The sequence below is a fragment of the Cricetulus griseus genome, chromosome 5 (genome assembly GCF_003668045.3).
Source record: "Cricetulus griseus strain 17A/GY chromosome 5, alternate assembly CriGri-PICRH-1.0, whole genome shotgun sequence".
In the NCBI taxonomy this organism is placed as follows: domain Eukaryota; kingdom Metazoa; phylum Chordata; class Mammalia; order Rodentia; family Cricetidae; genus Cricetulus; species Cricetulus griseus.
Genome location: NC_048598.1, coordinates 181,126,804 through 181,154,721, shown reverse-complemented (window position 1 = coordinate 181,154,721; position 27,918 = coordinate 181,126,804). Strand labels below are relative to the sequence as shown.

At 59.2% G+C, this 27,918-nt stretch overlaps 1 protein-coding gene across 2 annotated transcripts; it reads right to left on the bottom strand.

Moving 5' to 3' along the window:
• Positions 1–5,375: 5,375 nt before the first annotated feature.
• On the bottom strand, positions 5,376–27,374 carry Jag2 (jagged canonical Notch ligand 2). 2 transcript variants are annotated; one of them, XM_027416660.2, is made up of 26 exons: positions 27,306–27,374; positions 26,733–27,083; positions 20,020–20,077; positions 18,331–18,582; positions 18,177–18,237; positions 14,975–15,105; positions 14,773–14,892; positions 14,502–14,615; positions 14,082–14,195; positions 13,813–13,926; positions 13,676–13,722; positions 13,384–13,557; positions 12,461–12,611; positions 12,233–12,385; positions 12,043–12,156; positions 11,713–11,826; positions 11,499–11,612; positions 11,233–11,349; positions 10,765–10,792; positions 10,595–10,680; positions 9,976–10,089; positions 9,767–9,882; positions 9,128–9,376; positions 8,479–8,610; positions 7,085–7,241; positions 5,376–6,929 (listed from the first exon to the last, which is right to left on the bottom strand). In XM_027416660.2, the coding sequence occupies exons 1-26, from the start codon at positions 27,372–27,374 to the stop codon at positions 6,433–6,435; spliced, it is 3,747 nt and encodes a 1,248-aa protein (XP_027272461.1). In that variant the 3' UTR covers positions 5,376–6,432. The 2 variants fall into 2 exon arrangements, with proteins under 2 accessions (XP_027272461.1, XP_027272462.1); XM_027416661.2 differs by lacking the exon at positions 13,813–13,926.
• Between the last annotated feature and the right edge of the window lie 544 nt (positions 27,375–27,918).

Genomic DNA, 27,918 nt, shown 5'->3' with positions numbered 1-27,918 from the left:
TGCCTCCTGACCCAGTCCACCTGAAGACCATCGTCATCTCCATCTAACATGGGAGCCCAGAGACTTCAGAGGTGAGAGGTAGAACACCCTCCTGAAGGTGGCCAGGGAGTAGAAAGAGGCAGGAAGGGATGCTGAGCTCCCAAGAGCCTGAGGGTCACTGTGACTGCAGGTGGCAATCATTTTCTCAGTGGAGACTTGGGTGCTGTGGTTGAGCCGTGGTTTGGGACATGTTCCTGGCAGGCCATGAGTAGGCTGTGCTGTGTCCACGGGATTCACTATCTATCTACCCACTGAGGAGGGAGGGCTTTTTCCCAACTGAGTGTTTGTGAGCCCAAGCCCTTGATCACTTTTTTTTTGCCTTATTGGGGCCCCCATATTCTTCCTGGTCTGCAGATTTGGGGACCCCAGGCCACCTGAAAACTTTAGATCCAGAGAGTGATCAGGGTCACCCATAGAAACAGTGACGTTGGATAGATGCTCCAGAGTTCTCTTGGTAGCCTCCAGGCCTGTTTTCTTTCTTTCTTTCTTCCTTCCTTCCTTCCTTTCTTTCTTTCTTTTTTTTTCCCCTCGAGACAGGGTTTCTCTGTGTAGCTTTGGAGCCTATCCTGGCACTTGCTCTGGAGACCAGGCTGGCCTCAAACTCACAGACATCCGCCTGTCTCTGCCTCTCGAGTGCTGGGATTAAAGGCATGCATCACCAATGCCCGGCTCCAGGCTTGTTTTCATTGCTTTAGTTAATTGTGGGTGATGTTTGTTTTTGAGACAGGGTCTCACTGTGTGTAACCCTGGCTGTCCGAAAACTGGTACTGCAGACCATGCGGCTCTCCAACTCACTGAGGTCCACCTGGGATGAGGGGTGTGAAACGCCGTGCACAGTCTCTGGACCTGTTTTATTTTATTTTATTTTCGAGACAGGGTTTCTCTGTGGCTTTAGATGCTGTCCTGGAACTAGCTCTTGTAGACCAGGCTGGTCTCGAACTCACAGAGATCTGCCTGCCTTTGCCTACCGAGTGCTGGGATTAAAGGCGTGCGCCACCACTGCCCGGCTTTCTGGGCCTGTTTTAAATCAGCCTCTCTGTCCGGGGCTCTCGCTTCCATGAACTATTTACCACCAGCTAGACATCTCTCTTCTAGGTTAGCACCAGTTGAAAAGCCAAAGCCCTGAGACTGTGGCCCATGCACCATCCATCTAAGCAGCCCTGGAATAGCCCCTGCTTACTGCTGCTCACTCCCTGCCTGCTGCCTTCCTCTGGGAGCACACACACCCCTTGGGGCATCTCTCCCTCAGTTTGTACCCTTGCCACCTCTGCCACAGCCTGAGTCCTCTGGGGCCAGGAGCCAGAAAGAGCATTGCAGGGTAGACCTCTCCCTCACAGGCCTCACTTTCTCTTTTGAATACCGGTATAACCCAAGCCCCAGACGCTTTCAACCTGAGATCTCCAGGACCCTGCTGACCTGGACTCCTTGGATAACTTAGGCCAGGGTCTGATGCAGAAGGTTGAGACCAGCTGCATTTAGGAGAGATGAAGTCTACCCCGAAGCCACCACAGGGCCAAGCCAGCTGCCTACAGCTTGGCCTGCAGGGGTTAATGGGCCCAGCCACCCTGGGACCAGGTTCCCATGTAGATTCTTCTCACTGCTCCCTGAGGCTGGTTTCTTCGGAGATACAGCAGTCAGAGCTGTCGCCAAGCAGAATCAACTGGTGCAGTCCCTGGGGCCACACGCCAAAGAAGCAGCCAGGAGGGCGGCCTGCCGGCTGCTCATGGCAATGTAAGTACGAGAGGCATAGATAGGTTCACGACCTCAGAACTGTCCTGCACCCACATCAGCCTGCCAGCCTGGACTGGGTTCCCTGGGTCAGGATGGTAGTGGGGATGGGCCCAGCACCCAGACTCCTGATACCAACCTCTGCTCTGATCTTGTAGGAGTGTAAGGGCATTTTGACCCCAGCTGCAAGGAGGGTTATATTCCAGGTGATGGGCGTAGGGCCCTGCCCCCGCTGTGCCAGCCACTGAGCACAGGTCACCCTACCTAGAAACAGTGGGGGGCGGGGAGGATGAGGCTGTATGTCTTCTGCTGAAGGTTGAACACCCACTGCCTACACACCAGTCAGGAACCCCTCTGTGGTTTTGCTGCCCACCTCAGAATCCAGACCCTTAACCCTGGAGCCGCACAGTCCATGCCTGTTGGGACACAGGAAGTCCCCACAGATACAGGAAGCCCCTCAAAGTAATCCTGTGGGTTCAGTTGTCTAGCCTACATCTCTCTCTCATGTGTCCCTTCCTGGTGGCTGTTCTGACCACTGTCATCATCTCTCACTGCACAGCATTTGGTTTCTAAGGATGAATGAGAGGGTAAACAGCCAGCTGGGACCTATAGCCCCCAGAGCACTAGGGAGCTCACCCCCCCACCCCCTCTGTCTTGCCCATGGATCAAAGCTATCTTTCCCGTGCTCAAAGTACTATCATATAGGAGGATAGGAGAGAGGAGGGGCCTGTAGTTTCCCAGTGGCACAGGCCACAGCAGGCTCCTGGCAACAGGTGGCTCTAGGGCAGAGAGCAGGTATATCTGCAGCAAGGTCACAATCCATTCCCACATTTTTGCCCTTCTCCATCTGGGCAGCAGGGTCTGTAGACAGGGAAATAGGAGCAGAGTCCCCAGCCAGATAGTCAGCTTGGAGGCTGTGACAGTTCCAGGGAGAGCCACCAACTGCTCTTCACTCAGCCAGGGAAAACCCAGGTCTAGAACCGACGACCTCAGGGTGACAGTGCACAGCAGATAGCTGGGCACATAAGTGAGTTTTCCTTTGGCTGGACTTGCTGAGGAATCGGCCTCAGTGGAGCTAATTATTCAGCTCTCCAGAGGGCATGGCCTATTGTAGGGACAGGTTGGCCCTAGGGACATGGCCTGACCCTTGCCCGTGGGAACCCTGGTGTCAGCTGAATGGCCTATATTCCCCTGTAGTCAGTGGCCACACTGAGATGAGGCCAGCACCAGAAGCTACATAAACGTATAACCCAGCAGGAACGACACACCAAGGAGACTGTGGAGTGAGCCAGGAGATCTGGCCTGGGCCACTTGGGTATAGCACAGTTGTCATCATGGGCTGGCTGTAGCCAGTCTGTCCTCATCTCTGCTGGGTACGAGGCTATCCGAGTGGAGATCAGCTCTCAGCTACTGACCAAGACAGGCTTGAGCAGGGTACAGTGTGTCAGGGACACTGGACAGGAGACTTGGAGGGTGGAGCAGGCTGCACACACTGTGCACATGCGAACCTCTGCGGAGGCCCGGCTCCACTCATGCACTAGACACACAGCACCTGTGTGCCACTCCCACTGCGGCCTCCAGGAGCACCTTACTTTGGGTAGGCATGAGGTATAGACTTTGTCCCGTGAGCCCCCTCTGCTCTATGGAGCCTTTCCTGGCACCAGTAGGCAGGTGTGAACATGACATGCATACCCCTTAGGAGTGACTCAGCCGAGCAGACAGACACCCTCCTGATTATCCTGAGACTGACTGGGTCTCCACCACAGGCCCTCTACCCAGTATCCTTGGCTGCTGATGCCATTTCCTGAGCTGCACCTGGACCATGTAGTGTGTCCACCTTCATGTGGAGAGAGAAGGGGTGTGCGTGTGTGCGCGTGTGCACATGGCATTTGTGAATACATACAGAAGACAGAGATCAACCTTGCAGATCATTTCTCAGAAGCCGTCCGCCTTTAGTTGGAGGCTTCTGAGAAGGATCTCTTGGCCTAGAACTTGCAAAGTTGACTAAGCTGGCTGCCCAGCAAGCCCCGTGGATCTTTGTGTCTCCCCAGGGCTGAGATTACAAGCATGCACCACCACACCCGTCTCTTTGTGTGGGTGCTAGGGACCCAACTCAGTTCCTCCTGCTGTGCAGCAAGCACTTTATCAGCTGGGCTCTCAACATCCCTGGACTTCTCGGCAATCATCCTCCAGTCCCTCAGTGTCCGCTGAACTCACCTGAAAGCTTCCATTTGCGGTCCATATATTCTCATTTCTACAGGTGCTGCTTGCTGCCTGTAAAGCTGTTCCAAGTTTTCTGACCTCTCGGAACTTCCGAGGAGGCATCTTCTCTGGGCACTGTAAGCAGCCGCGCTTTATGGCTGATGCCCGGGAACCTATGCCAGGTACATGCAGGTTTCTCTGCAGTCTGTCCTTCAGGCTGCCGATCGCAGGCTTCTTGGCTGTGGTCTGCTCACTGACCTTGAAAAGTCATTTATGAGATAAGTGGATAGCATTCCAGGATGAGGGTGCTCCATATTTACTTCTACCATTCACTCGAGGACTTCAGGTATTACCATTTAAGAAGAATGTTGAAGCCTAGGGCACTTTTTAGCCCGTATAATGGGGAATGTGAGCCTCGCATCTTACCGAGGTCATGACGCAGACCGTGACTCCTTAGGGCAGCCTTTCATCTGGACTGGCCACCTCCACATCTATTACTGACGGCCTACAGGGTCTTTACAGATAGTGGGGAGACAAAGCAGGTGCCATGGAGACACTCTTCAGATGCTCTGCAGAACAGAGAAATCGCACAAGGTATCCCAGCAGCGGCCAGACCAGCTCTTTTTTTTTTTTTTTTTTTCGAGACAGGGTTTCTCTGTGTATCTTTGGAGCCTATCCTGGCACTGGCTCTGGAGACCAGGCTGGCCTCGAACTCACAGAGATCCGCCTGCCTCTGCCTCCCGAGTACTGGGATTAAAGGTGTGCGCCACCAACGCCTAGCCAGGCCAGCTCTTTTACCCAGCAAAAAGCAGGGTGAGACCTCTCTCTCAAGAACTTAGCAATCTTTCTGCTCCTCACAGCTCTGAAATCTGTCGTTGCTCTCTACTTTCTTCCAGCCTCTGCCCCTCAGAGGGCTAAACAGCTTGTGCATAAACTGGAAGGTGGCCCCAGGGTTGGCTCCCAACAGTCAGCCCTGAGACCACCCACAGCTGGGTCCTTTGTTCCTACATGAGATAGAAAGACAAGAGGGCACTGGCCAGAGAAGCCTATAGCTTCTTTGGGTTTCCTTCTCTCAAACTTGACCATCACTGATGAGCCGTTTCCTGTTTCATAGAGCCCTCTCTTAGCTGTTTAGAGGTGGGGGGCCAGGCACTCACACTCCCTATACCCCTATGCCCAGGAGGATACCACTAAACAAGTGTCACCTACTACAGGACTCCGGCAATGATTGAGGCCCAAGTCACACAGGCCAACGCACTGAGTTCAGGACCACCTGACCTCAAAGATCCCACATTGATATTCCCAACACCCAGGCCACGTCTACCTCTACCTGTGCCTCAACTATAAGCAGGAAAAAGCAAAACAAAAGAAAAAAGTATCACCCAAAGAACAGGGAGACCAAAACATTTAAGTTATTAAATCAAATATACAGAGCGATTCATTTAATATATACATATTCACAGAAATGCACTTTCACAAGGAGGGTGGCCGGGGCCGGCAGGTGGGCGGCGGCCTGGTGCCCACGGCAAACGCTGACAGCCGAGAGGGGGTCTCTGTGAAGGCACTTGTCACAAGCTTCAATACTGCCGCCGCCATCCCAAGAGGGAGACCGAGCAGTTGGGAAGGGCACTTCTGAAAGCACAGTTGGAGATCTCTGGAGAGTTCTGGGCAGGAGGAAGCAAGGACGGCAGGCTGGAGGGGCTAGCCAAGGCATGGGCCAGGTTTGCTTGCCAGCCTGAGGCCACGCCAGTGACCTCCAACCCCACTGACAACCACAGGCACCACTGACAGCTGTGGTAACCAGCATCACACGGGCCACCACAGGTCCCACTGACAGCCACAAGCCAATGGCCACAGATGTTCCTAACAGCCACAGGTCCCACTGACATCCATAGGCCAGGCCAATTGCCACGGGTGCCACTGACAGCCACAGGTCCCACTGAGAGCTACAGCTAAGACAACAGCCACAGTCCCACTGACAGCCTCAGGCCATACTGTCAGCCACAGGTCCCACCGAGAGCCATGGGCCACAATGAAAGCCACAGATCTCACTGAGAGCCACAGCCCAGCCCACGAGTCTCATGGGCTTTTGGGCCTCAAGCCAGAGAGAAACCCAAATGAGGAATAAAAAAGAAGAATCTGTAAACAGCGACAGCCTGTGGTAACAAACATTATACGATTTGGTGAGAACACAGACACGCCCTGCTCTCCTGCCACAGTGCGTGCGGACACGGAAACTTTACAAAAATAGCAATGATCCGAGAATACTCCGTTGTTTTCTGCCTGACAGCCATTGAATAATTTATACAAGGTTAAAGAAACGTAAAAAATAAACATTTGTTTTTTGTTTTTGGTTTTGTTTTTTACACAAAATAAAGAAACTATGCACACGGCCTTGGCCTCTCTGGTCCAGCAGGCATCGTGGTGCCAGCAAGGGTTCTGGGTGCCAGACTGGCAGCTGGCCTACTCCCTGCCAGCACAGCGCACATCCTTGGTGCTTTTGACCGCACGGTTGTCCACTTTGGGCCCTGGGGCCCAGCAGGCTGGCCTTCCTAGGGAGCAGCTGGGGTCTTTGGTGAATTTGTGTGAGAGGAACTTCTCTGCCTCTGGGGAGTCCCCATCTTCACGGCCCAGCTCCTCATCCTCCTCGTCCTCCCCAACAGCCCCGTGACCAGCTGGCCCGGGCAGTGCTTCGCCTGCCCTGCGGGGCGGTGGTGTGAAGTTCTTGCACTGATAGAGTACGTCCTTGTGGCCCCCAGTGCCCAGACCACTGCTGCCTGGCCGCTCAATGGGGTTTCGGATGGGATTGAGCGGGGCCCACTGGTTGTTGGCGCTCTCGTCCCGAGGTAGCCGGCTCCTCTCTCTCTCTTTCCTGCGCTTCCGTGTCCACCACACGCAGATAACCACGCAGACAAGCCACAGCACGCTGAACACACTGCACAGCACCGGTACCAACAGACCTGGGTGGAAGGAGAGGCAGTGAGCACCCCAGTGTCCCTACAGTTTGGTTTCTAGAATGGAGCTGGGTGGCAGCTTGTGCCTCACCCCTGAGCAGTGTCTGCCTGGCAGATCCCCACTGGCCTGGGGTCTGGGAGACCCTGCTACCCCAGCTCACCTGTGGAAGAGCCACCCATAACAACTGTTTCCACTTTGACCTCGGTGACAGCCAGCAGCAATGAGCTGTTCCCTCGCTGGGTGATGGCAGCCACGATGGCATGGGCTGTGCTCTGGATCAGGCTGCTGTCAGTCAGGTCCCTTGCAGGGCTGAAAGACTGAAGCAGAGGATGACACTGGGGGGACAGCCCAAAGGCATCCTCCAAGGCCTCTGCCATGGCCACTGCACAAACCGTGACTGGTTGGTTCCCAGCCGGATAAACAGAGGGTTGCCATAGATAGGGCTGAATTGGGGCTATGGTACACATGGCAAGGACCTCAGAGAGTCTGGAGACCGAGAGATGGGAAATTCACTGGGGTGGGATCTTGATGCAGGGATTGCACCCTCTGGACAGATTTAGGGAGTGGCCCAACCCTCCCTCTGTCAAAACCCTGTATCCTGCATGGACACAGCTGGCCTTTCTCAATCCACTCAGCTCCCAGATCCGCACACAAAGAGCTACAAAAACAAAACCATCCTGGCGCCCCCATCGCTTACTTGTGTGCCTGGACCCTACCCTGGCACCCAACTGGCTCCAAGGCCTTTCTTTTCTCCCCTCTCCCTGAATACTGTGCCCCTCCATCAGAACATGCCACAAAGCTACCTTCATCTCCTGCCTCGCCTTCCCCTTGGCCATCACCCACCCCTGCTATCTCAAGGCCTGCCTTTCAGGGACAGTTCCAGAACATTCTTTCCAGACTCCCACCACGTGCCAGGGGATCCTACCCAAGAGCCGTCATCTGCGGCTTCAGAAGCCAGGCAAATGAAGAGACTTGTGTCGCGTGGCTGAGCCACAAGTCCTGGAAGTTCATGCCACTCCGAAATTCTTGTTTCCTACTGGTCTAATTTGTCTTTCTGTCTCTGTGTCTGCCCTGGACCTGTTAATGCCTCTATCCACCCCTGCCTCCTGCATCACACAGCCAGCACTGCCTCACCTGGACAAGCTCCCTGCTGACCCCACTGGGCTCTAGACCTTTTCTGGTTAAGAGAGTCCCGTCTCACATTCCTGTTGCCTTTCCACTGAGCAGCTGGCCCGCCTCAGCATCTTGGTGTTCTTCCCTTTTATATAGCTCTGGCCCCTGCTGCTGTCCAAGTGGATACAGCTTACAGCTTCCCACCTGGCCCCACTTAGCTGCAGAGGAGGGGAGAGACTGGGGGGGGGGGGGGGTTGGAGGGTTGGGGGTGCAGACAAATCTGGCTCCTATCTATCTCAGCCCCACTGTTCCTTGTCTCCGTTCTGCCATACCAATGTCTCTTCTCCTCAAGTCTGCCACTGTCCCACAAGATGGCAGAGTGTCACAGCCACTGAGGGTTTAGAGGCCCTGCTCAGGACAGGTCTCCATATCCACACTCACCACAGCCACCTCCACGGCACTGGCCCCTGAGGATGCGCGGTCACAGAGCAGCAGCAGGAGGCGGTCGTGTGCCACTGCCCTCGTGGCAGGCAGGGCTCGGATTCCAGAGCAGATGGCGCCCACGGTGGTGCCCTGGGCGGACAAGCAACAGGTTAGCAGGGCCTGGGGCCAAGATCTGAGGCCACTCATCTCTCCGCTGGTGGGGGCTCCCTTGCCCCCACCCCAGTCCATCTGTAGGCAACGGGAGGGGCTCGGGGAAAGCAGGGGCTGGCGGGATGGGCATCACGGCTTCCATGCTCCTCTGTTCTAGGAGACAGGCAGGCTAGCTCCAGTCATCCAGAGGATACGCCTGGGATGCCATCAGAAACAGGAACTATCCTTTAAATGGCGATGTGCCCCCCAAAGCGAGGTGACCCACAGCACCCCTGCAGTCTAGGGCCCTGCCACACTGGATGGGTAAGCAGCCCAGACTGGACCTATACTCCCCTTCTTGCCCAGCAATCCCTGGGCTCAGTGCTTTCTCATGTGAGCCCCACCGGTGGCCAACTGGACAACCACGGGCTTCTATGGGAGCCGAGCTGTGACAAGGTGACCGACCACTCTAGGTGACCACTCTGGGATCCTGGGTCCCCCAGGACCACGTCCTTACCTGAGGCACTTGGTCACGGTTGAAGCGCAATGTGAGGCGTGCACAGTTGTTGTCCAAATGGGTGGTCCGTGGCAGGCAGGGGGTGCTGGGTGGCAGGGGTTCCTCAGCTGCACACTCCCCCCAGTTCTCACAGGGTGGCTGCAAACACTGACCCAGGGCCTTCTCCTGGCATTGCTGCCCTGGTGGGCACTGGGCACTCAGAGCATTGGGCTGGCCAGACAGCAGACAAGGCTTCCATCCACACCACACCTGGGGAAGACACACCCAGGAGAGACACATGGGACCGGGAACCACAGGCAGGCACGGGCAGCATGTGAAGACAAGGCATGGTCGCGTCAGAGTGTCCACCACCCAGGGACCCTAGGGAGGCAGGCAAAACTCCACTCCAGAAAGGACTTTCTGTCAAAGCAGAGAGAGCTAGGCAGAGCCTGGGACGGGCCTCAACTTCCGTAAGTGTATAGAGAGAGGTGGCCCCGAGGCTCCGCCCACTTCATCCCCCTAAGATGACCCTCAGAAGTGGGCAGCCTCATCTATCTACACACCCATCCCTGAACCAGCCTCTTGATATCTGAGTAAGCCTAAAGTCTCAGATTACTCGGGGTCAGAGTGCAGGGGGGGTGGGCGAGGGGCTGGGCCCACCTTGCTACAGTCTCGGCGGCCATCCAGGCAGCGGCAGCTGTTGCAGTCTTCTATCCAGGAACTCCCATGTGGGAAGGACATGCCCCGGGACCAGCAGGGCCTCCTGAATATGACCACTGTGATGACAAGGAGGAGGCTCAACAGAGTATCCAAGCACTGGAGGATAGATCCGGTCCATGCCCTGTCCGACACGGTCACAGCCGGCCTACCTTCCTGGCACCTGGGGCCAGAACGACCCGGCGGGCAGTTGCAGCGGTACCCGTTGATCTCATCCACACACGTGGCTCCATAAGCACAGGGCGAAGACTGGCACTCATCGATGTCTGCGGGGAAAGTGGCTGTGTGTTTTTAGGGCAGGCTAGCACCCCACACAGGGACCAGGATGGGCAAAGGCAGGATGGTGCCAGGGTGCGCCTCAAGCCGCCATAGCTACCGAGGGTGAGACGGTTACTGTCAACGTCACTCTGCCAGCCTGAAGTCTCCTACCCAGCGGCCCTTACCCTCCTCCATCTGCCTCTGTGCTTAGGGTGTGTGGAGCCCTCTGTGCCCTGCTCTTTCTGAGAGGTGGCCACACCCACACAAGCATCCTCACAGTCGGAGTAAGCATGAACATTCCACCTGCAGCCCGTACTCCTCCTCCCAAGATGCATCTGGCTCTTGAGGGAGGAACTAGGAACCCATAGGACAGGGACAGTGCTGTGACCACGTAGTCTATCAGGATAAGGACATTCATGTTCCCCAGCTCTTGATACTGAGGTTGGCTGGAGGGGCCCCAGAGCAGAAAATCCCTCCCCATCCCAACTCCTTCTATCCACCTAGGCTGCTTACTTATACGGCAGTCGGGGCCCGCGAAACCGGGTGCACACTCGCAGCGGAACCAGTTGACACCATCGACACAGATGCCTCCGTTGTAGCTGCAAGGGAGAGGGTGGTCACAAGGGTTCCACATGATGGGCCCTGCACCGCAAACTACACCAGCCTCCTGGGCTGCCACTCACCAGGGCAGAGGATTGCAGTCATTGGTGTCTGGATTTGAGGGGAAAGACAGGGTGGTTAGTTCGGCCCGCGCTTGCCCAGCACACCACTGCAGCAGACCTGTGTGCCTGAGGCTCATGGGTAGACACTATCCTGTCCCTTACAGCCTGGCAGAGCCAGAAGAGGAGTGCCAGGAAGGTTCAGGCAAGCCACCAGGAGGGGGCCCATAGCTGGAGTGGGACCTACTACTCAGCAGGAGCCCCGGGGCTGGCAGTGGTGGATCAGGGGAGGTAGATGGGCGCTGTAGACCCGGGGTAGGGGTTGGTGTAGAAGGTGGCACAGCAGGTCTTAGAGCGTGGGTAGGTGGGTGGGTGAGGTGGGCGGGTGGAGGAGCAGGTCTTCTAGGCAGTTGTAAGAAGGGACGGGGAGCTGGATGGAGATTAGCAGAACCCACAGGCCTCCCCCACCTGAAGCCCCCTCCCCCAGCTCACTGTGCGTGCAGGTGCGGCCCTCCCAGCCATCGCGGCAGATGCAGGAGAAAGAGTCTCCGCTGCCCACGCAGGTGCCTCCATTCACACAGGGATTGGGCAAACAGCTGCTGTTCTTGGCTGCAAAGAGGGAGAAGGGGTTTTTGTGTGACGCCTGGACAGACCGACCCCAAGACAGGTGAGACAGACAGCCTAGGGCGGGAGAGGCGGCAGAGCGCCCCTCCTGCCCGCCCCCCGCCAGGCTGCACTAGGCTGGGTAGGGTCCTCACCGATGGTGCAGGTGCTGCCCTTCCAGCCTGGGGGGCAGGCGCAACGGAAGGTGTCCCCATTGTCGTAGCAGGTGCCCCCGTTGCTGCAGGTATAGATGTCGCACTGGAACTCGCCTGCAAGCACATGACTGCTCAGCGGGCAGGGCCGTATTGACCACAGCAGGGTCCCGGCAGGCGGCCCCCTCCTCTCGTCTGCAGGGACCCAGGCACTCACGTGAGTGGCAGGTCTTGCCCTTCCAGCCGTCGTCACAGGCACAGTAGAAGTCATTGACCAGGTCATAGCAGCGGCCGCGGCTGTGGCAGGGGTCGGGAAGGCAGTCGTTGGGATCTGGGGGGAGGACGCCGGTCAGCGGGGGTCACCGGCGCTGGGGAGGGCTTCACGGAGAAGAGCGAGAGCTGGGCCCAAGCACGTGGGAGCCTGGGATTCCACCCCGTGACTTCAGGCCCATGCACACAATGCTGGGTAGGTCACCGGGGGGTGGAGCCAGGCCTTAGCCAGTGGGGGCAGTCCAGGTAAGGCAGGCGTGCAAGAGTGCACACTCACTGATGTCACAGAGTTCGCCTTCCCAGCCACTGGGGCAGAAGCAGCGGAAGGAGTCCACTTCATCAATGCACGTGCCCCCGTTGCGGCAGGGCTGGCCCATACAGTCGTCGATGTCTGTGGGAGAGTTTAGGTAAGCTGTCCCTGTGGCTGGCCAGCTGACCCCACCCCACCGGCTCTGCACACCACTCACTCTCGTGGCAGTAAGTGCCCGTGAAGCCGCTGTCACAGACGCAGGAGAAGTTTCCCCCAGGCAGGCTGACACAGTGCCCATGAGGGCCACATATGCCAGAGGGCGCCACGCCGTGTGTCCTGGACCCTGCCTCGAACCCGCAGCCATCAATCACTGTGGGAAAGACATGGGCAGGGATCAGACCCCGCTCCACCTGGGTTCCCACCCTGCCTGGGCTGCGTCCCGCACCTCTGCATGCCCCGCCAGGGCATGTCTCCCTGGGCACCGAGCAGTTCTTGCCACCAAAGTCTTCTGGGCAGGCGCAGTAGTAGTCATCCTCCAGGTTGTAGCAGTGAGCACCATTGAGGCAGGGGCTTGGCTCACAGAGGTCCACATCCACCTAGAGGCAAAGGAGGGTGTGCATCGGTGAGAGCCCAGCTCTAGACAGAAGCACTGTTTAGTGTGGACAACCAGGCCTCTGCCTTACACCAGACAGTGCCAGGCCGAGCTTGAAGTTCCCGCCCACCCGAGAATGTCCAAGCACCATCAGCTGGACGGAAACACCTGTGGGCCGCCAGCCCCCTCCTGCCCAGCCCTCGCCTCCACAGCAGCCAAGCTTCCTCTGCCTCCCACAGGCAGCATCCGGCCTTGGCTCCTCCTGCCGGCAGGAAGGCCAGCTTCTGACCCCCATGTTGCCAGGCTGCCCTCAGAGCCAAGACAGGTCCTTCCCTCAGCCAGCACCACCATGCTCCCTGGACCAGGAGCCGGGCCACTGCCATGGGCCCCTAAGAAGCCCACTGAGTGGGAGGCTGACCCTTTTCACAAAGGCCAGAGAAAAACTGCTCTGTGTAGCTCAGGATGAGAGACATCACCCAATAGGGCTGAGGAGACTAGACGTGGGGAAAGGCACCCACTGCTTCCTAGGCTCACCCTCGACCCATGATGAGCCCACATTATCAGAGACTAGATTCTGCCTCTGGGGACCTTCTTGCAGGCTGCTCCCCTGTGTGGTCCCATTAGAGGGAGTAGAGCTCACACGGTCACGACAAAGGACAAGTCTGACTTTGGCGATGCTATGAGCCCCCTCCCAGCCATGCTTCTGAGGACAGTGTGGGCAAACACTCCCTGCACATCACAAGGTAGCTCCCACCATAGCCCCTCTAGGTCACTACCTCACAGAGCAGCCCAGAGAGGCCCCGTGGGCAGTGGCAGCGGAAGCCGTCCACCAGGTCCTCGCAGACACCACCGCGACGGCAGGGGCTGCTGGCACACTTGTCATACTCTAGTTCGCAGTGGCGGCCTCCAAAGCCCCGTGGGCACACACACTGGTACCCGTTTACCAGGTCCTAGGTGTGTAGACGGGTGGGTGGGTGAACGAGCCTCATACACACCCCCAACCCCACCCCACCCCCAGCCACACTCCGCCTTTGCCAGTCTTGGTAGGGCAGCCGGCAGCCTCCTTACCTTGCAGGTGCCGCCATGCTGACATTGCCCGTGACAATCGTTGATGTCTAGGGGCAGAGGGGCACGTGGGCTGGGGTCAGGGGGCGGCCCTCTGTGCTCCCCAGCCCCGCCCGCCTGCCCCACCCACCCATACTGACTGATGTGACAGTTGATACCCTTCCAGCCCGGGAGGCAATCACAGTAATAGCCGCCAATCAGGTTTTTGCAAGAAAAAGCATTAAGGCACGGCTTCCCTTCACACTCATTGGCGTCTGTGAATGAGACAAGGGGAGCTGTGGGGCTCAGGCCCCACTCACCCACTGGGCCCTGCACCTGGCACCCGCAGCCCTAGCAGTGCCAGCAGCAGCAGCCGCCACGCATGCACAGCACGCAGCCCATGCACAGACGGCCCCCAGGGAGCCCTTACCCAGCTGGCAAGTAGCCCCCACCCACTGCTCCGGGCAGATGCACTCAAAGCCGTCCACCTGGTCCACACAGGTGCCGCCTGCTGCACAAGGATTAGAGGCACACTCGTCAATGTCTGTGGGGGTAAAGAGAGAGGAGAGAGATGAAGGGGTGTGGCAGGCAAGTTGGAGGGTGTGGCGAACTGATGCCGCCAGTGAGCGTGGGACCGTGTCTCATTAGTGTAGATGCACGCACGCACGGTGCGTACGGGGTGTGGTGGCGTGGCCAATGGGTAGGGCATAGCCCGCAGGGGCTCCGTCTGCAGTAGGGAAGCATGGTCCCAATACAGAGAAGCAGGAACCCGTTGTCGTTTGCCTGGTGCCCACGGGTACAGTGGATTCAACCGCTCCATCGGAACCCCCACGGTGCTGCCGACACTCACCAAGTGCACAGGTGGGTCCACTCCAGCCCGATGGACAGTGGCATTCAAAGCCAGATGGCACTTCGTGGCAAGAGCCCCCGTTGGCACATGGGTTGGAGGCACAGGCGTGTTCGGCTGCAGAACCAGATTGTGAGTAGAGCGGTGCCTACCAAACCCAAGCAGTCTTCCCCAAGCCCACAGGACCCAGAGTCCACCAGGGGTACAGTCCACTGTACACGGCAGTGAAGAATGGGCTCGGCCAGGCTCCCTGAGAAACAATATTCCAACGTACCCCGCTCGCAGTTCTTGCCCAAGTAGCCATCTGGGCAGGCGCAGAGGTATTGGTCAGGCTCAGCGTTGATACAGGTACCCCCATTGACACAGGGGTGGTGGCTGCCACAGTAGTTCAGGTCTGGGCACAAGGGTAGGGCTCTCAGGGATGGGCCCAGCGTCAGAGCTCAAGGCCCGGCCCTGCCCACTGCCCCACCATGTACCTTTGTCACAGAGCAGGCCACCCCAGTTGGTCTCACAGTCACAGTGCCAGGGCTCCACACAGCTGCCATGCACGCAGCCAGGGTAGGGGACACACTCGTCACAGAACTTGCCCTGCCAGCCATAGCTGCACCTGGGGACCGAGCAGTGAGGCTATCAGCTAGGCAGATGAGTAAGGGTTACGGGACGCAGGCACAGAAGTCCGGGCCACCCCCACGGGGCCTTGGCCCTAAAGGACAGCTCTGAGCCAAGCAGGGGTTACGTACGGCCCGCCGGTCAGCCTCACTGTCACGGGCATTCCCGGCCACTGGCCGAGACGATCGGCCCAGCTGTCCCGTCACTCCTCTCTGAGCTATTCTAGGACTCAACCCTGAGCCAGGCCCCACAAGCAGGCGCCGGGAAGGAAGGCCCAGCCGGGGGAGGCCCAGGGATATAGTACCAGGTCCTGCTCACCAGGTGCTGCTGGGGCCACAGCAGAGAAGGATGAGGAGACATCGGGAGAGGTCCTGGCCACACTGGACCGAGGGCTGTATGACCTCATTGCTATTTAAGGGCAGAGGTTACTTTGACTCCTAGGAAGTCCAACCCATGGGCTACCTAGACAGTCTATGGCAGGGCCACCCTGAGCAGGGCAGAGTCCAAGATATGGAGCTGAAGATCCCAGCTGAGGCCATAATCTTAAGACCTGGTTCCATCGGGGCAGTCCTTCAGGATGTAATTAGGTGGCCAGCACAGAGCCAGCAGGTGAGAGTATAGGGTTCCAGTAGGCTGCCCTCTGGGCCCTGGACAAGACTCCGGGGGCTCCTTCCTTGAAGGCTAAGGTCCTGTGGGGCAGGAATGACGTGCAGGCCACGTCACTTCCACGCTGACACCCGCCACTGGAGTTATTTTTATAGAAGGAAAAACCACAGCCCTTCCTGAACTGCCCTGGAGCCACGCACACAGGCAGTTATCAGCCCAGCTCACCCAGGCTCACATAGGGAAACTGAGGCTGGCTCCAGGATCCAGCCCAGAATGTCCAAGGCAGGTCCATGGTAGGACTGCTGCCTCTACTTGGGATCTTCTCTTCAGGTGATACGGGGAGTTGAGGGTCAGGGTGGGGCTATGGCTAGCCTTGGGTCATCCACCAGAGAGCACCACAGCTAGCTCGGAGCCCAGAACCTGTGGAGTCCCAAGGGTGAGTTCTCCACCCTGGGCGGGCCATCCCACGCCAGACCCCACCTTGTGGCTTTCCTGCCAGCAGTTCCAGGGCCTGGGGAGGGTGGCAGGAAAGCGCAGCCATCTCCGCAGTAGCATCCGGTTGGGGAGGGGTGTCCTCTGCTGAAACCTGAGCCCTGGACAGCAGGAGGCCGTTTGGCCTCACCCTCTGGCCCAGGGAGAGGCGGGTGGCACTCACCTACTGCCCCCTACCTTGGTTTTCTACCCCAATGTTCCTGTCTGTGTGCTACCCACAGCCTCGCTGCACCATGGGGAAATTGACTTGTCTTTCATCTCCCTCCTGCCCAGCCCTAACCACACAGGGATGCTGGTGTAGCCATCAGGGTAACAGAATACACCTTGGGCCAAGCAGTGAGCATGGGGTTGAGGACAGGCTCCTATGTTTACCACCCTGTGGGCCACATCTGCCCAGAACCCATGCCCAACTCCAGCACACTGCTCAGAGACCGGCTGTAAAAGACTACACCAGGCAGAGAGCTACCCCCATGGACAATTTCTGCTGCCCACCCCGGCCCCATCTCGCTCCTAGGATGAAGCTCCTAGAGTAAGATACTACTAGCCCATCAGGGTCCGGTGCTCCACACACTGCCTGGAGAACTGCTAAGGCTGCCTGAAACCACAGCATGCGCAAGTGACACTGGGGGACTCTCCACTGCGCACACACCTGTTTGCCCTGGGACCAGCCTGGCTGCTGTTCATGTTACCACCCAAGCCAAAGCCACCACACCCCTCCCCAGCCCACCTCAACTCCCCACTGGCCATCTTCTCTAGACTAAACAGCATGTGCCTGTATACGTCACTTAACTACACGCGCCTTGCGGTCCTCACCTGAAGCCACACATGAAGCATACCCATCCCTCAGAGGGTACTCAGGGAGGGAGAACCAGGACGGCAGGAGGGCACTGGCACCCCACCCTGAGAGCTCCTCATCCCCAACCCTTTCCCTACACCCTCCGGCACCCTGTGCTGCCTGTCCGAGAACTCAACGCCCGACAGTGCCAGCGTCTGCCCCACTCAGCTCTCTACCCTAACTTGACCTCATTACCCCTTGATGCTCCACAAACCTCGAAGGGCTTCCAGCCCCTACTCTAAACTGCAGGACCCCCTTCCAGCTTCCCTTTGACACTAAGTGCCTGGTCGGGCCCCTTCTAGTCTCTGTTCCATTCCCGCCTGTCCTCTCCTCTCCACCTGACCCCTGGGCTGGAAACTTAACTTGGAAGTCACGTGTTGTGCTACCTTGAGGCCAGGCCTATCCAAAACATCCCTTTTCACACGCACCATCCCTCCTCTCCCACGGCCATCCCTACCTCAGCCACCGCAGTTGCACTGTTGAGCAGCTCACGCAAGCAGGTTTGCAGGTGATTCCTGACTTGACCCCAGTCAGCCTCTCAGTCCCCCATGTCTGCAGGCCCTGCCCACCCTCATCACTCTCCCATACCGCCTCTTCCTCATGGCCACCTATCAGGCTTCTTCCTACCCAGTGGCTGTGTGGTTCTCCTAAGCCTCTGTTGGTAGGGTTCCTCTTCTCCCTAAACCTGCAGAGCTCTGGTCTGCAGCACTGTGTCAGGCGCTCCCTCTAGCATGACACCGTGACAGCCCACCATGCTCCTGGGGCAGCAGACTCTTAGATTTATGCCGCATTCATAGACACACACACACACACACACACCTTGGCCTCTGCCTCTCGGCGGTGTGACTACCTGGCTGCCCCCTCTTGTCCCCTTCTAGCTGTCCTACAGCTAGAGAGTATGTCCCCGGGCACACCACATGCCCTGGATGTGCCCAGGACAGCACTGCCTCCTTCATGGCCACAAGCTTCGTAAGGGCAGGGTTCCATTTCAGCTCCGTGGTATGCGACTTCCTACATGAAGCACCATACCCCACGGCCTACTAATGCCCTTCCGCCCGCCTGCCTGCCCGCAGGGCACCCCAGCTGCTGTAGGCTCAACAGCAACTCCGGTAAAGAAGGGAAGGCATGGTGCTCACCTGCACTCCCCAGGCACAGTGCATCCCCCGTGGAGCAAATTACATCCTTGTTTACACACGGCTGGAAGAGAGGGGCAGAGAGAGGCACAGCTGCAGCCAACCATGCCAGCCCTGTGCATGCCGGTTCCCACCCCTGCGACGGGGGACCCCTCACCTTCTTTGCACTCCTTGCCCATCCAGCCATCCATGCAGGCCTTGTTTCCGTACTGGTCGCAGGTGTAGTGGCCAAAGAAGTCGTTCCGGGGCCTGCAGAACTTGTTGCAGGTAGGGCTGTAGTAGTTCTCATCGCAGCGCACTCGGATCTGTAGCTCCAGATGTGCCACGTGGCCGCTGAAGTGCAGGCTCTTCCAGCGGTCCTCGGGGTTGATCATGCCAGCGTGGGACACCCGCTCAATCAGTAGCTCCTCTTTGGGAGTAGCAGAGTCAGTCAGCAGCACCAGCTATGGGGCTACCCCGTCAGTCCCCCAGGGACACAGCATGGGCCTAGCAGGCAGCTATAAGGGCAACGGGACAGCCAGGCAGAGGAAGGCTGCCACCCCTGCAGGAGCCAGGGGTAGGGGGCAGAGGAGACACTGGAAGGTTGGGGCTCACCCTCACAAAGACAGGGTTCAGGACGCTGCAAGTCCTAGCTTCCCATTCCCACTGGGAACCACCCCAGCCGTGGGCTACCATTCTCTCCCTGTACTGCATCTGGCTTCCAGAAACATCTACCGATCCATCTTTAACAGGATTCTGGGACCCCATTCACACGGGCTGGATTGCCCCATGGCTGGGCCTCCTAGTGCACTGAGGCAGGCTCCCTGAGCAGGCTGCATGGCACCTCTCACTGTTGTCTGAGAGTATCTATAGTAGCTGGTCATAAAGCCCTCCTGCCCCCCCCCGCCGCCCCGTTCCCCTGTTGCATTAGCACAGGCCCGTCTTGGGAACTCAGTGCCTTGGGCTCGAGCTTTCCTAGTGGGTCCATTGGCCTATCCTTGTCCCCTGGCTGACCCCTGAGCTCCTGATCTCCCTGTTCACATATCCTTGGTGGGCCTGGGTTTCTTCTGGATCATTATGCATTTCTCTGGAAGGTCTCAAGGGGCACATCTGGCCATAACCTCAGGTCCAATCCATCGGCCACCATGTGCCTCCACATTCGAGAATAGCCCTTAGCCCCTCAAGATGCCTGTTTCAGCCTCCTGGTCTTGATACACACAGCATCCTTTTTGTTGGCCTCAACTTTGGCCTTGCAGACTCTGCCCACATTGCAGCCTGAGCAATCCGTCCCCAGGAAGAGGTCGGTATCCTCACTGGCCCCAAAGCCTGCTTGATCCGAGCCAAGCCTTCCTGATTCCCTCGTTTCCCCGACCACAGGAGCTTCACCCAGATCTTCAAATCCTGCCTCTTTATCTCTGCACTTTCTGTTCCCTATCTGTCCACAGACCACCTCTACCTTGCCGCTAAAAGGCTGAGATGACCCCCACCGCACACACACGCTGACCCACAGTACATTCAGCCTTGAGGTGGTGACCCTCAAGCTTCGTGTTCCAGGACAGAGCAAAGGCCACAGAACAAAGCCAGAGAACCGCTTGAGGGTATCCCATTCCACTGGGTCACCAACGTGGGCCCCCAAGGAGCACATGGAAGACACCAGGAATGAAGGGAACTATGCACACAGCTCTGCAAAGCCACAAACATGGAGAGCCCCTGGACACCATAACAAGATGTATTTGTGTCATTGCTCCCAGCAGATGGAGGACCACCAGCCCGGCCACAGGCAGGGTCAGCTTCTAGCATCTTGGGGGAGGTCTTGCTGGCAGCTGCCCTCCAACCACCCGCTCCCCCAAGTATAGGGCACACTCACCATCTGGAGTGGTGTCATTGTCCCAGTCCCAGGCCTCCACGATGAGGGTGAAAGAACGCTGCAGACACAGAGGGTAAACCGGTCAGGTACCCGCAGCTCCCTCCCACCTGCTGCTGTTCTGGGGGCAGGGTGCATACCCCAGACCTGTGAGGCTCTGGGCTGCTCAGGTCTAGCAGAGGGCCTTGTCCCATGGCTCTGCGGTTCCCTCCCGTCTCTGACACTGTCCCCTAGCACCGGCTCATCTCCTCTACAGACCCCGGATATCCCAGCTCATAGGTAGAAGAGTCTCCCTGGCCGCAACTCTCAGGAAGCTTTGCTCCTTGTTCTTGGGGCCCCATGGACGGCCCAGTTCAGCCCCACCCGTACAAGCTCCTGAAGTGAACAAAGGGTGAAGGGAGGGAGGTTCAAGCATCGGTGGGTAGAGCACTCAACCATTAAGACTTTATCCCTGCACCTCACGGAGGTCTGGCCTGAGGCTGGAGAGACGTGGTCCTATGTATCACAGGCCCACTTGAGAGGACGTTACCCTGGCTACGCAGCAGTCCCCCTCTGGCCAGGCACATGGAGGTGCTTACCCAGGGGCCCCAGAGAAAACCAGCAAAGAGTATGCAGTGAGGCCTATAACTTTCACCCCAGGACGGAGGTTGGGGCGGGGGGCGTCCCTTGCTGTACAGGTCAGGGATACTGAAGCTCAAGAGATACTGTGCTGGGCACAACCTTGGCCCATAAGCATGGCCAGCCCCACCATCTGTCCCTTCTGCCCCAGGCCATGGTGACGAGAGCTGCTGTTAGCTGTTAACCTTGGCAATGTAAGACGTGCTCCTGTGAGAGGGTGGCCTGAGCCCACTGTGTCTTTCCCTCAGGCACTCCTTCCTCGGCAGCCTGGCTACGTTGAAGAAATGCTGAGGAAACTTCATATTCTTCTGGACGGCTGAGAGTCCCACTGGCCATTCCTCGGCTCCCATACTCTCCCCTCAGACTCATGGAGCCCCACCTAACCTGGTCTAGGCCCTAGGCTTTCTAGAACTTCCCATTTTCCCATTGCCCACACCTAGCCTACCGGGCCTTGTGTTGGGAGAAACTGTCCTACTCCTTGTCTGTGGGCACCTCAGCATGGACACCCTCGCTTCCTACTGTGGCACCTCCTCTGAGCACCCGTCTGTAGACACAGGGCCCATGCCACTGCGAGCAAGGCCAAAAGCAGAGGGCCACTCCAGAAGCCTCCTTGGCTCCACGAAGCCACTAGCAGGTTTCTCAATGCCATCCCTTAAGTGCCCCTTAAGCCTCTGTCCCCATGTCCACTGCGACTTTCTTCCCCTGGTCTCTCGGTAACCACAGGGCTTCCCAGCCCTAACCACAGAAGCCAAAGAAACCGCCATGTGCCATCCTCCTCTGTGGGGATGCGGAGCCTACCCCGGGCTCTCTATACTTCCTATGCTGCCCTAACTGCCTAGAAAGTCATCCTCGGGGGCCTCCATTTGTCCAGGTCTAGATCCCTGGTGAGAAGCTGGGCTTCCCGGCCCCTTCCTGGGCTTCACCTACCCCATTCCTTCCGTTTCCTTTACCTACCCACTCATCCAAGTGCTGAGCACAGTTCAGACATCGCCTGTGGCCCCTGAACCAACAGACGGAGCCAGAGAAAGTGAGGGGACAGGCCAGGTCATACAGTCCCAAGAGAAACAGGTTACAACTCGAGGGAGGAGGCACTGCAAGGAAGAGGGATGAGGGCCATGAAGGAGGCTAAGGATGGCTAAGACATTGAGGAATGTGGAACAGGGAGGACCATAGCACAGGGCACCACTGACCCCGCTGTGGACATCATGACCAGTTCCCATCAAAACAGGTGGCTGGTGAGATCTGAGGCCAGCAGGTTTACTCGAATTCTGCTGCTGGGTAGGAGCAAGGAGCTGACGGGCTACGAGAGGGCAAGGCCAAGCTGGGCCTGAGATCACTGCCATCATTTGCTACAGGCCAAGCCCACCAGCTAAAGGCTCTCGCCACAAGGCAGGCTTAAAAGCCTGGGTCTGGATTCCCTGTACACACCTGGGTTTCAGATGAGCCAGAAGCACTCCCAGGAAACCCACGCCAGCCACACAGGTAGGGTTACCACCACCTCAGCCTGAGCCCAGGGCTCCGGTTACCTGCTCCCGCAGGGACACAGCCTGCCCCGCCGCCCAAGAGAGCCCTTCGCGCCCGCCAGCTGGGCTCCCTACACCTGGATGGCAGGAAGTCATCCAGGGAGAACCTGAGCCAGCAGGCAGGTGGCACCTTTGGCTTCTCCCCACCTGCTGCAGTGGACCCCCAGCTCCTCCCTTCCCCCAGTCTCTAGCTACAAATGGCAGCGAGCATCCCTGCCTGGGAAGCCAAACCCTACAGGCAGGCGGCAGAGGGACAATGGCGCCTGGGCTGGAAACCTGTGGGAACTGTGGGGGCTGGGGGAGCTGGGGGACTATGGGAAAGGCAGAGAGCTACCACCTGCCCAGCTTCTCCAGAAGCAGGGAGAAAATCCTGGTCCTTCCTCCTAGGCCACCCTTCCTGGACCACCTATCTGCCTGCCTGCCTGCTTGCCTGTGGAGGTCTATGCAGCAGAACCTAGTCCCACAAGCCTGGCCCCAGTCATGCCCCCAGACGCAGTCCATCACGGTCTGGTCAGACTCCAAGCCTGACTGCAATCTCCTCACCTAGTCCTCAGACAGAGCTAACAGGACCTCAAACAAACACAGCAAAGGCAAACCTGGGACCAGCTACAAGACTGGTTCTACCCCAGCATCTAAACTGGGCCCCTGACGGAGCACAACGCTTGCTGCCAACGCCAAAAGCCCTAAGCACAGACATATTCCCTGAAACCAGAGCTTTGGAGGGGCCTAGGCCTCTGTCACCATTGTCCTCCAAGGAGTTGGGAGAAGGGGCAACCCTCTTCAGCTCCAGTAGGCCACCCCATGCCAGAGCTTAGACAGCCACCATCAGACACCAGCCAAGGCCTTGTCCAGGTGTTCATCCACAGGGTGCGGAAGGACCCGGGCTCCACTGTGAAGGGGCAAGAAGGCAGTGAGTCCGCTAACACTCCTCACGGCCATCTGAGATTGCAGCTAGCCCAGGATCGGTATGGATATGCCCATTTCCAGCTCAGGGTAGGGTGTGTGGACAGGGTCTAGTTCAGGCCTTCAGTCTGCTAGTAAGGATCCCTTCTGGGTTTTGGAATTAAAGCCCCTCGTAGCCTCACAGCCAACTTACGTCCAGCTCAAGCCCTGACCTGATTCCCCCAGGACCTCTCTCTGGCCCAGCCCACTTCCCATTCCATCCAGATAGCAAGAGGACTCCTGAGAACCGCAGTGGCCTTCCCTGCTCCCCAGATGTGCAGTGTCCGCCCTCCATCCATCACACCACAGGCCTATTTTCCAACCACTCTTGTGGACCACTTGTGCTTCCAAATCCTCCACTGGCCAGGTTAGCTCTTCCTGCCTCCTTGGGCCCCCATATTGCTGGCTACTGAGAGCCCTACTTCAGTGTGTACTACACAGCCTTGAACAAGACCCCACAACCCATACAGGAGAAGGTCAGGTGCAGAGTAGAGTACACACTTGCCCCTAGCCCCACACCAGGAGGATTCTGGGTCTCGTGGGGATGGTGTGGAAGGTCAACGGGTCTTAGCACGGGTGTGATGGAGAGGACAGGGCACATACCAGCCCCTGAAGACACGAGTGGAGGGCAGCGTGATCCTTTGGTGTCCATGCAAAGCACAGATTTCAGAATGGCCCACCTGGGTCAGGCACTGTGTCCACACCACCAGATCTCCTCCGGTACCCTGGGCTCTAACTCGTCCCAACAACCTCCACCCCTCCATCCTGGCGCGGCAGCCCTCCTCTGACTACCTACCTTGCCTTGTCACCCTCAAGTACACCATGTTCCTTACACAACTGGCCATGTGCTGGACAGTCAGTAGGGGGAGAGGAAGGACTTGGGCAGGACCGAGCCACATTGGAGACTTCAGAAGAAAACAGACTAGGCTTCCTACAGCCTCACCTAGCTTCAGGAGTCCCAGTCAAAAAGGCATTGTACCCGTCTCCAGGGCGGGGAACCAGGCTACAGAGCTACTGCCATATCAGCTCTTTCTCAGACCCACCTCACTGTCACCCATGACCCCAGGTGGGCCATGGAGCCCACACTCTACCATGACACCAGTCTTCCAGTTCTGACAGTGCACGCATCACTGGTCTGCCACCAAGGAAACAGACTGGAACAGGGCGGCACCCCTGGGCTCAAACAGCAAGCTGGTCAGGCAGAAGGGCCACAGCAGAGACCTCTCCTCTTCTGGCAGCCTTCGAGGCAGAGCCCCGCCACACAGGCCAGCAATTGCCTTGCTCCTCACTCAGCCGCCCTGAGAGTGCCGTCCACTAGACCCCCAAAGGAAAGGTCCTGGTCCTCTCAGAGCCCTGTCACCACCTGCTCAACCCACAGAGCTCAAGCGTGTGTAGTGAACATGGCCTCCCTGCCGGTAGGTACAGGCAGGCACCGGAGCCATCCTGGGGAAAACACACATCTCCTGGGGCCATCTGCAACACGCACAAACTGACGGGGGTTGCTGCACCTCTCCACATCTAAGAATCCACTCAAAGAGGTTCCCCCTCAGGTACAGGGCCACAGGTCTTACAACCAGAACAGAGGGGGACTTGTGAGACGCTGGTGATGCTCTCATCCACCTTCCGCACCATCCCAGCTTTCCACAAGGCCCTCCTGGCACCAAGGAACCCAAGTCCCAGCTGGTCCTTGCTGTCCCCAGAAGCCAAATGCTCAATGGGCACCTGGATTCCAAATGTACACTGGCTTAGGGGATGGAGCTGAACTTGTGGCAAAGCAACCAAGTATGGCCTCGGGGCTGTTGCCGAAGAGCGGAAATACCAAGGAACTGGCATTGCAGCACCAGCTCCACACCTGGCAGTCAGGTCATGCAGCAAGAGGGAAGAAAGGGGACCAGAACTGTTCCCCAAACACAGAATACACTTTAACCCCAACCCTCCATCCAGGTTAGAAACCTGCCCACTCCCGGGGCGTTTGAGGGAACCAGCTGGGAACAGAATGGAGGAAGTTAAAATGTCTTTTCAACACCAGGTACCCAGACTCCAAAGAAGGCAAGGGCCTGTCCCATCCCGTCCCACACCAACCGGCTGGCCAGCGGGGCAAAGAGCCACAAGGGACACGCGTTGGCCCGCCACATTCCTCCAGGCCCTCCCTGCCCCCACACCCACTGCTGCCAACTCGAGCAGAAAACACATCCTCAGGTAGCGATTTGGAGCCACGCTGGCTTGGGCCCAAGTGCAGATGACAGGCTGTGGGCCCTGCTCAGACATGCCTGCTGTGCTGCTGTGGGGGTGAGGGGGGCAGGGCCCCTCCCATGCTTGCCCCTGCCTTTTCCATTTCAAGGACACATTTCCCATCACAAGCCCCCAGGGTCAAGGATACCTGGCTAGGCGTGGGAACAGAGGATACCCTATATAGAGAGTAGGAGATAAAGATGGAGGCACAAGCTGGGTGGTCTTGGATGAAAGGGTTGTCCAGGGCTCAGAGCAAGGGAAACCCTGCCCACCCAATCAATCTTGGCCATTCCTGGCCCGTGGATCCAAGTCACTTTCAGGACCAAGGCACTAGGCAGACCCACTCCATGACTCCCGGTAGCTGGACCAACGGCAAGTCCTCACCCAGGAAAGTTCTTGGGCCATTGCCTGACATCTCACTCCCTATTAACAGGCCTGCAGGACCACCGTACCAGCTGTCCCTGACCTGGTTCTCCAAGGCAGGTCCACATTCGCTGCCCCTATCTAATTGCATACCTGCAATCAGGTAAGGGTGTAAGCCAGGACCAGAAAGCGAACAAAAGCAAGCATAAGGTTCCAGGCGTTTCCGCCACAGGCACGGGGCCTGTCTCCCCCTGATGCTGGATCCCCACCACCCTTCTTCTTAGCATGCCCAGGCTTGGGCTCCTGCCTGACCTGGCCACCCCTAACTAGACAGGATGCTTCCCAATTCCAGAAACTAACAGGTAGTATAAAACATCCACAAACGGCGGTGCCACAGAGGGAGCCTAGTTAGTGTCTCTTCCCTTTGGGAGAGGTGGTCTGTGCATCTTTAGCAGCTTCTGCCAACACACACACCACACCACACACACGCACACGCACACACACACAAAATCAGGCCATCCCTGCGCAGGTCCCAGGCGCCTGTCCGTGCCCCCTGGGCATCCAGGAAACTGCAGGGCAGGAGCAGGCTGGCCGCGGGCCCGGACGGCTCCGCCAGGGCCTGCCCCAGACCAGCCCCAGCACGCGCAGTGCACATGCCTGCGCAGCCTGCGGGCCGCAGGCGCCTCGCACCTCCCCACGCACAGACACGCGCAGGGCGACGTAGGCACACTCCGAAGGCCGCGGGGCACGCAGGCCCTGGTCATCCCGCCCCGCCAAGACCCCGAGCCCATCGGCCCTCCGGGCACCCCGCGCGCCCACGTGGCCGGGCGCGAACCTGGCCGCCACAGCACGCGCCCCAGGCCCGCCCGCCCGCCCGCCCGCCCGCTTGCTCGCCCGCTGCGCGGCGCGGCGCCCCCTGCCGGCCCCGCCCCGTCTGGGCGCGCGCCGCCCGCACCCGCGCGGCCGCAGGTGCTGAAGGGACCGCGGCGGGCGCCGAGGCGCGCAGGGAAGCTGAGTGCGGGGGAGGGGCGCACGTACCGGCCAGGCGAACTGAAAGGGAATGACGACGAGGCCCGGGTCCTGGTGGCCGCCGGTCCGAGACCGCGCGCGCGCTCGGTCCCCCGCAGCGCCCGCCGGCGGCAGGTAGAAGGAGTTGCCACCCAGCACGGGCGTGGCGCCGTAGCCGTAGCTGCAGGGCCCCGTGGGCGTCACCTTGGCCTGGTACTCCTTAAGGCACACACGCACGTACGTGTCGCACTCGTCGCGGCCGCAGCCCCCCGCGCGCGTCGTCCGGCCGTCGCCGTCACAGCAGGCGCCGCTCAGCAGCTCCCCGTTCACGTTCCGCAGGGCGCTCAGCTGCAGCTCGAAATAGCCCATGGGCCGCGCCGCCTAAAAATAAGGCAGCGGAGAGCGCAGGGAGGCGCGGGCCGGGGGTCGCCGAGCCTCCGCCCCGCCCCCACGCCGCCCGCCCGCCCGCGCGCCGCTCCCGGGGGTCCCGGACCGACCGCGGCCGCTCGCGCACCGCCCTGCCCGGGGAAGGGGGGGAGAGGGCCGGGGGGAGCGGCCCGGTGCGCCCCGTCCGCGCCCGTCGCCGCCGCGCGCCCCGCTCACCTGCACGCACAGGAGCAGCAGCAGCAGCCGCAGCCGCCCCGGCAGGCGCCCCCGGCCGCGTGCCCGCATCGCCGCCTCCACCCCGCCCGCGGCGCCGCCGCGCCGCCGCCGCCGCCGCCCGCGCCCGCTCCGGCCGCCGCGCCGGCCTCCAGCGCCCGCCCGCCCGCCCGCCCGCCCTCCGAGCCCGGCGGCGCACAGGCGGCGGCGGCCGCACAGGCGGCGCGGGCGGGGTCGAGCAGTGCGCGCGGGCTGCGCGGCGGGCGTGCAGGAGAGGCGGCGGCTCCGGCTCGCTGCGGCCGCGCTCCGGCGGCCGGCCCGGCTCCCACCCACCCGGCGGCGGCGGCGGGGCGGCGACGGCGACGGCGGCGACGGCGACGGCGACGGCGGGCGGCGGCGGGTCCCGGCCTCGGCTCTGCGCGCCCGCGTCCCGGCACCGCAGCCAACAAGTTCGGGACGAGACTGACAGCTCGCTCGCCCATTCGTCACCCGCGCACCTGCATATTCATGAGGGGGCGGGGCCTCGCCGTGGGGTGGGGCTGTGTGTGGGGGGGTACCGGGGGCGCCCCTGGCTTTAAAGGAGGCGAGGGTGCGGTCTGCGCGCGGGGCGGCGGGG

Bases quoted from the DNA above. Each gene is read 5' to 3' on its own strand.
- Jag2 (XM_027416660.2), bottom strand. From the start codon at position 27,374: ATGCGGGCACGCGGCCGGGGGCGCCTGCCGGGGCGGCTGCGGCTGCTG. The intron at 14,616-14,772 runs GTACGTTGGAAT...CTGGTTCTGCAG, and splicing joins GGGCAAGAACTGCGAGCGGG to CCGAACACGCCTGTGCCTCC. The intron at 10,793-11,232 runs GTGAGCTGGGGG...CCTCAAATCCAG, and splicing joins GGGCCGCACCTGCACGCACA to ACACCAATGACTGCAATCCT.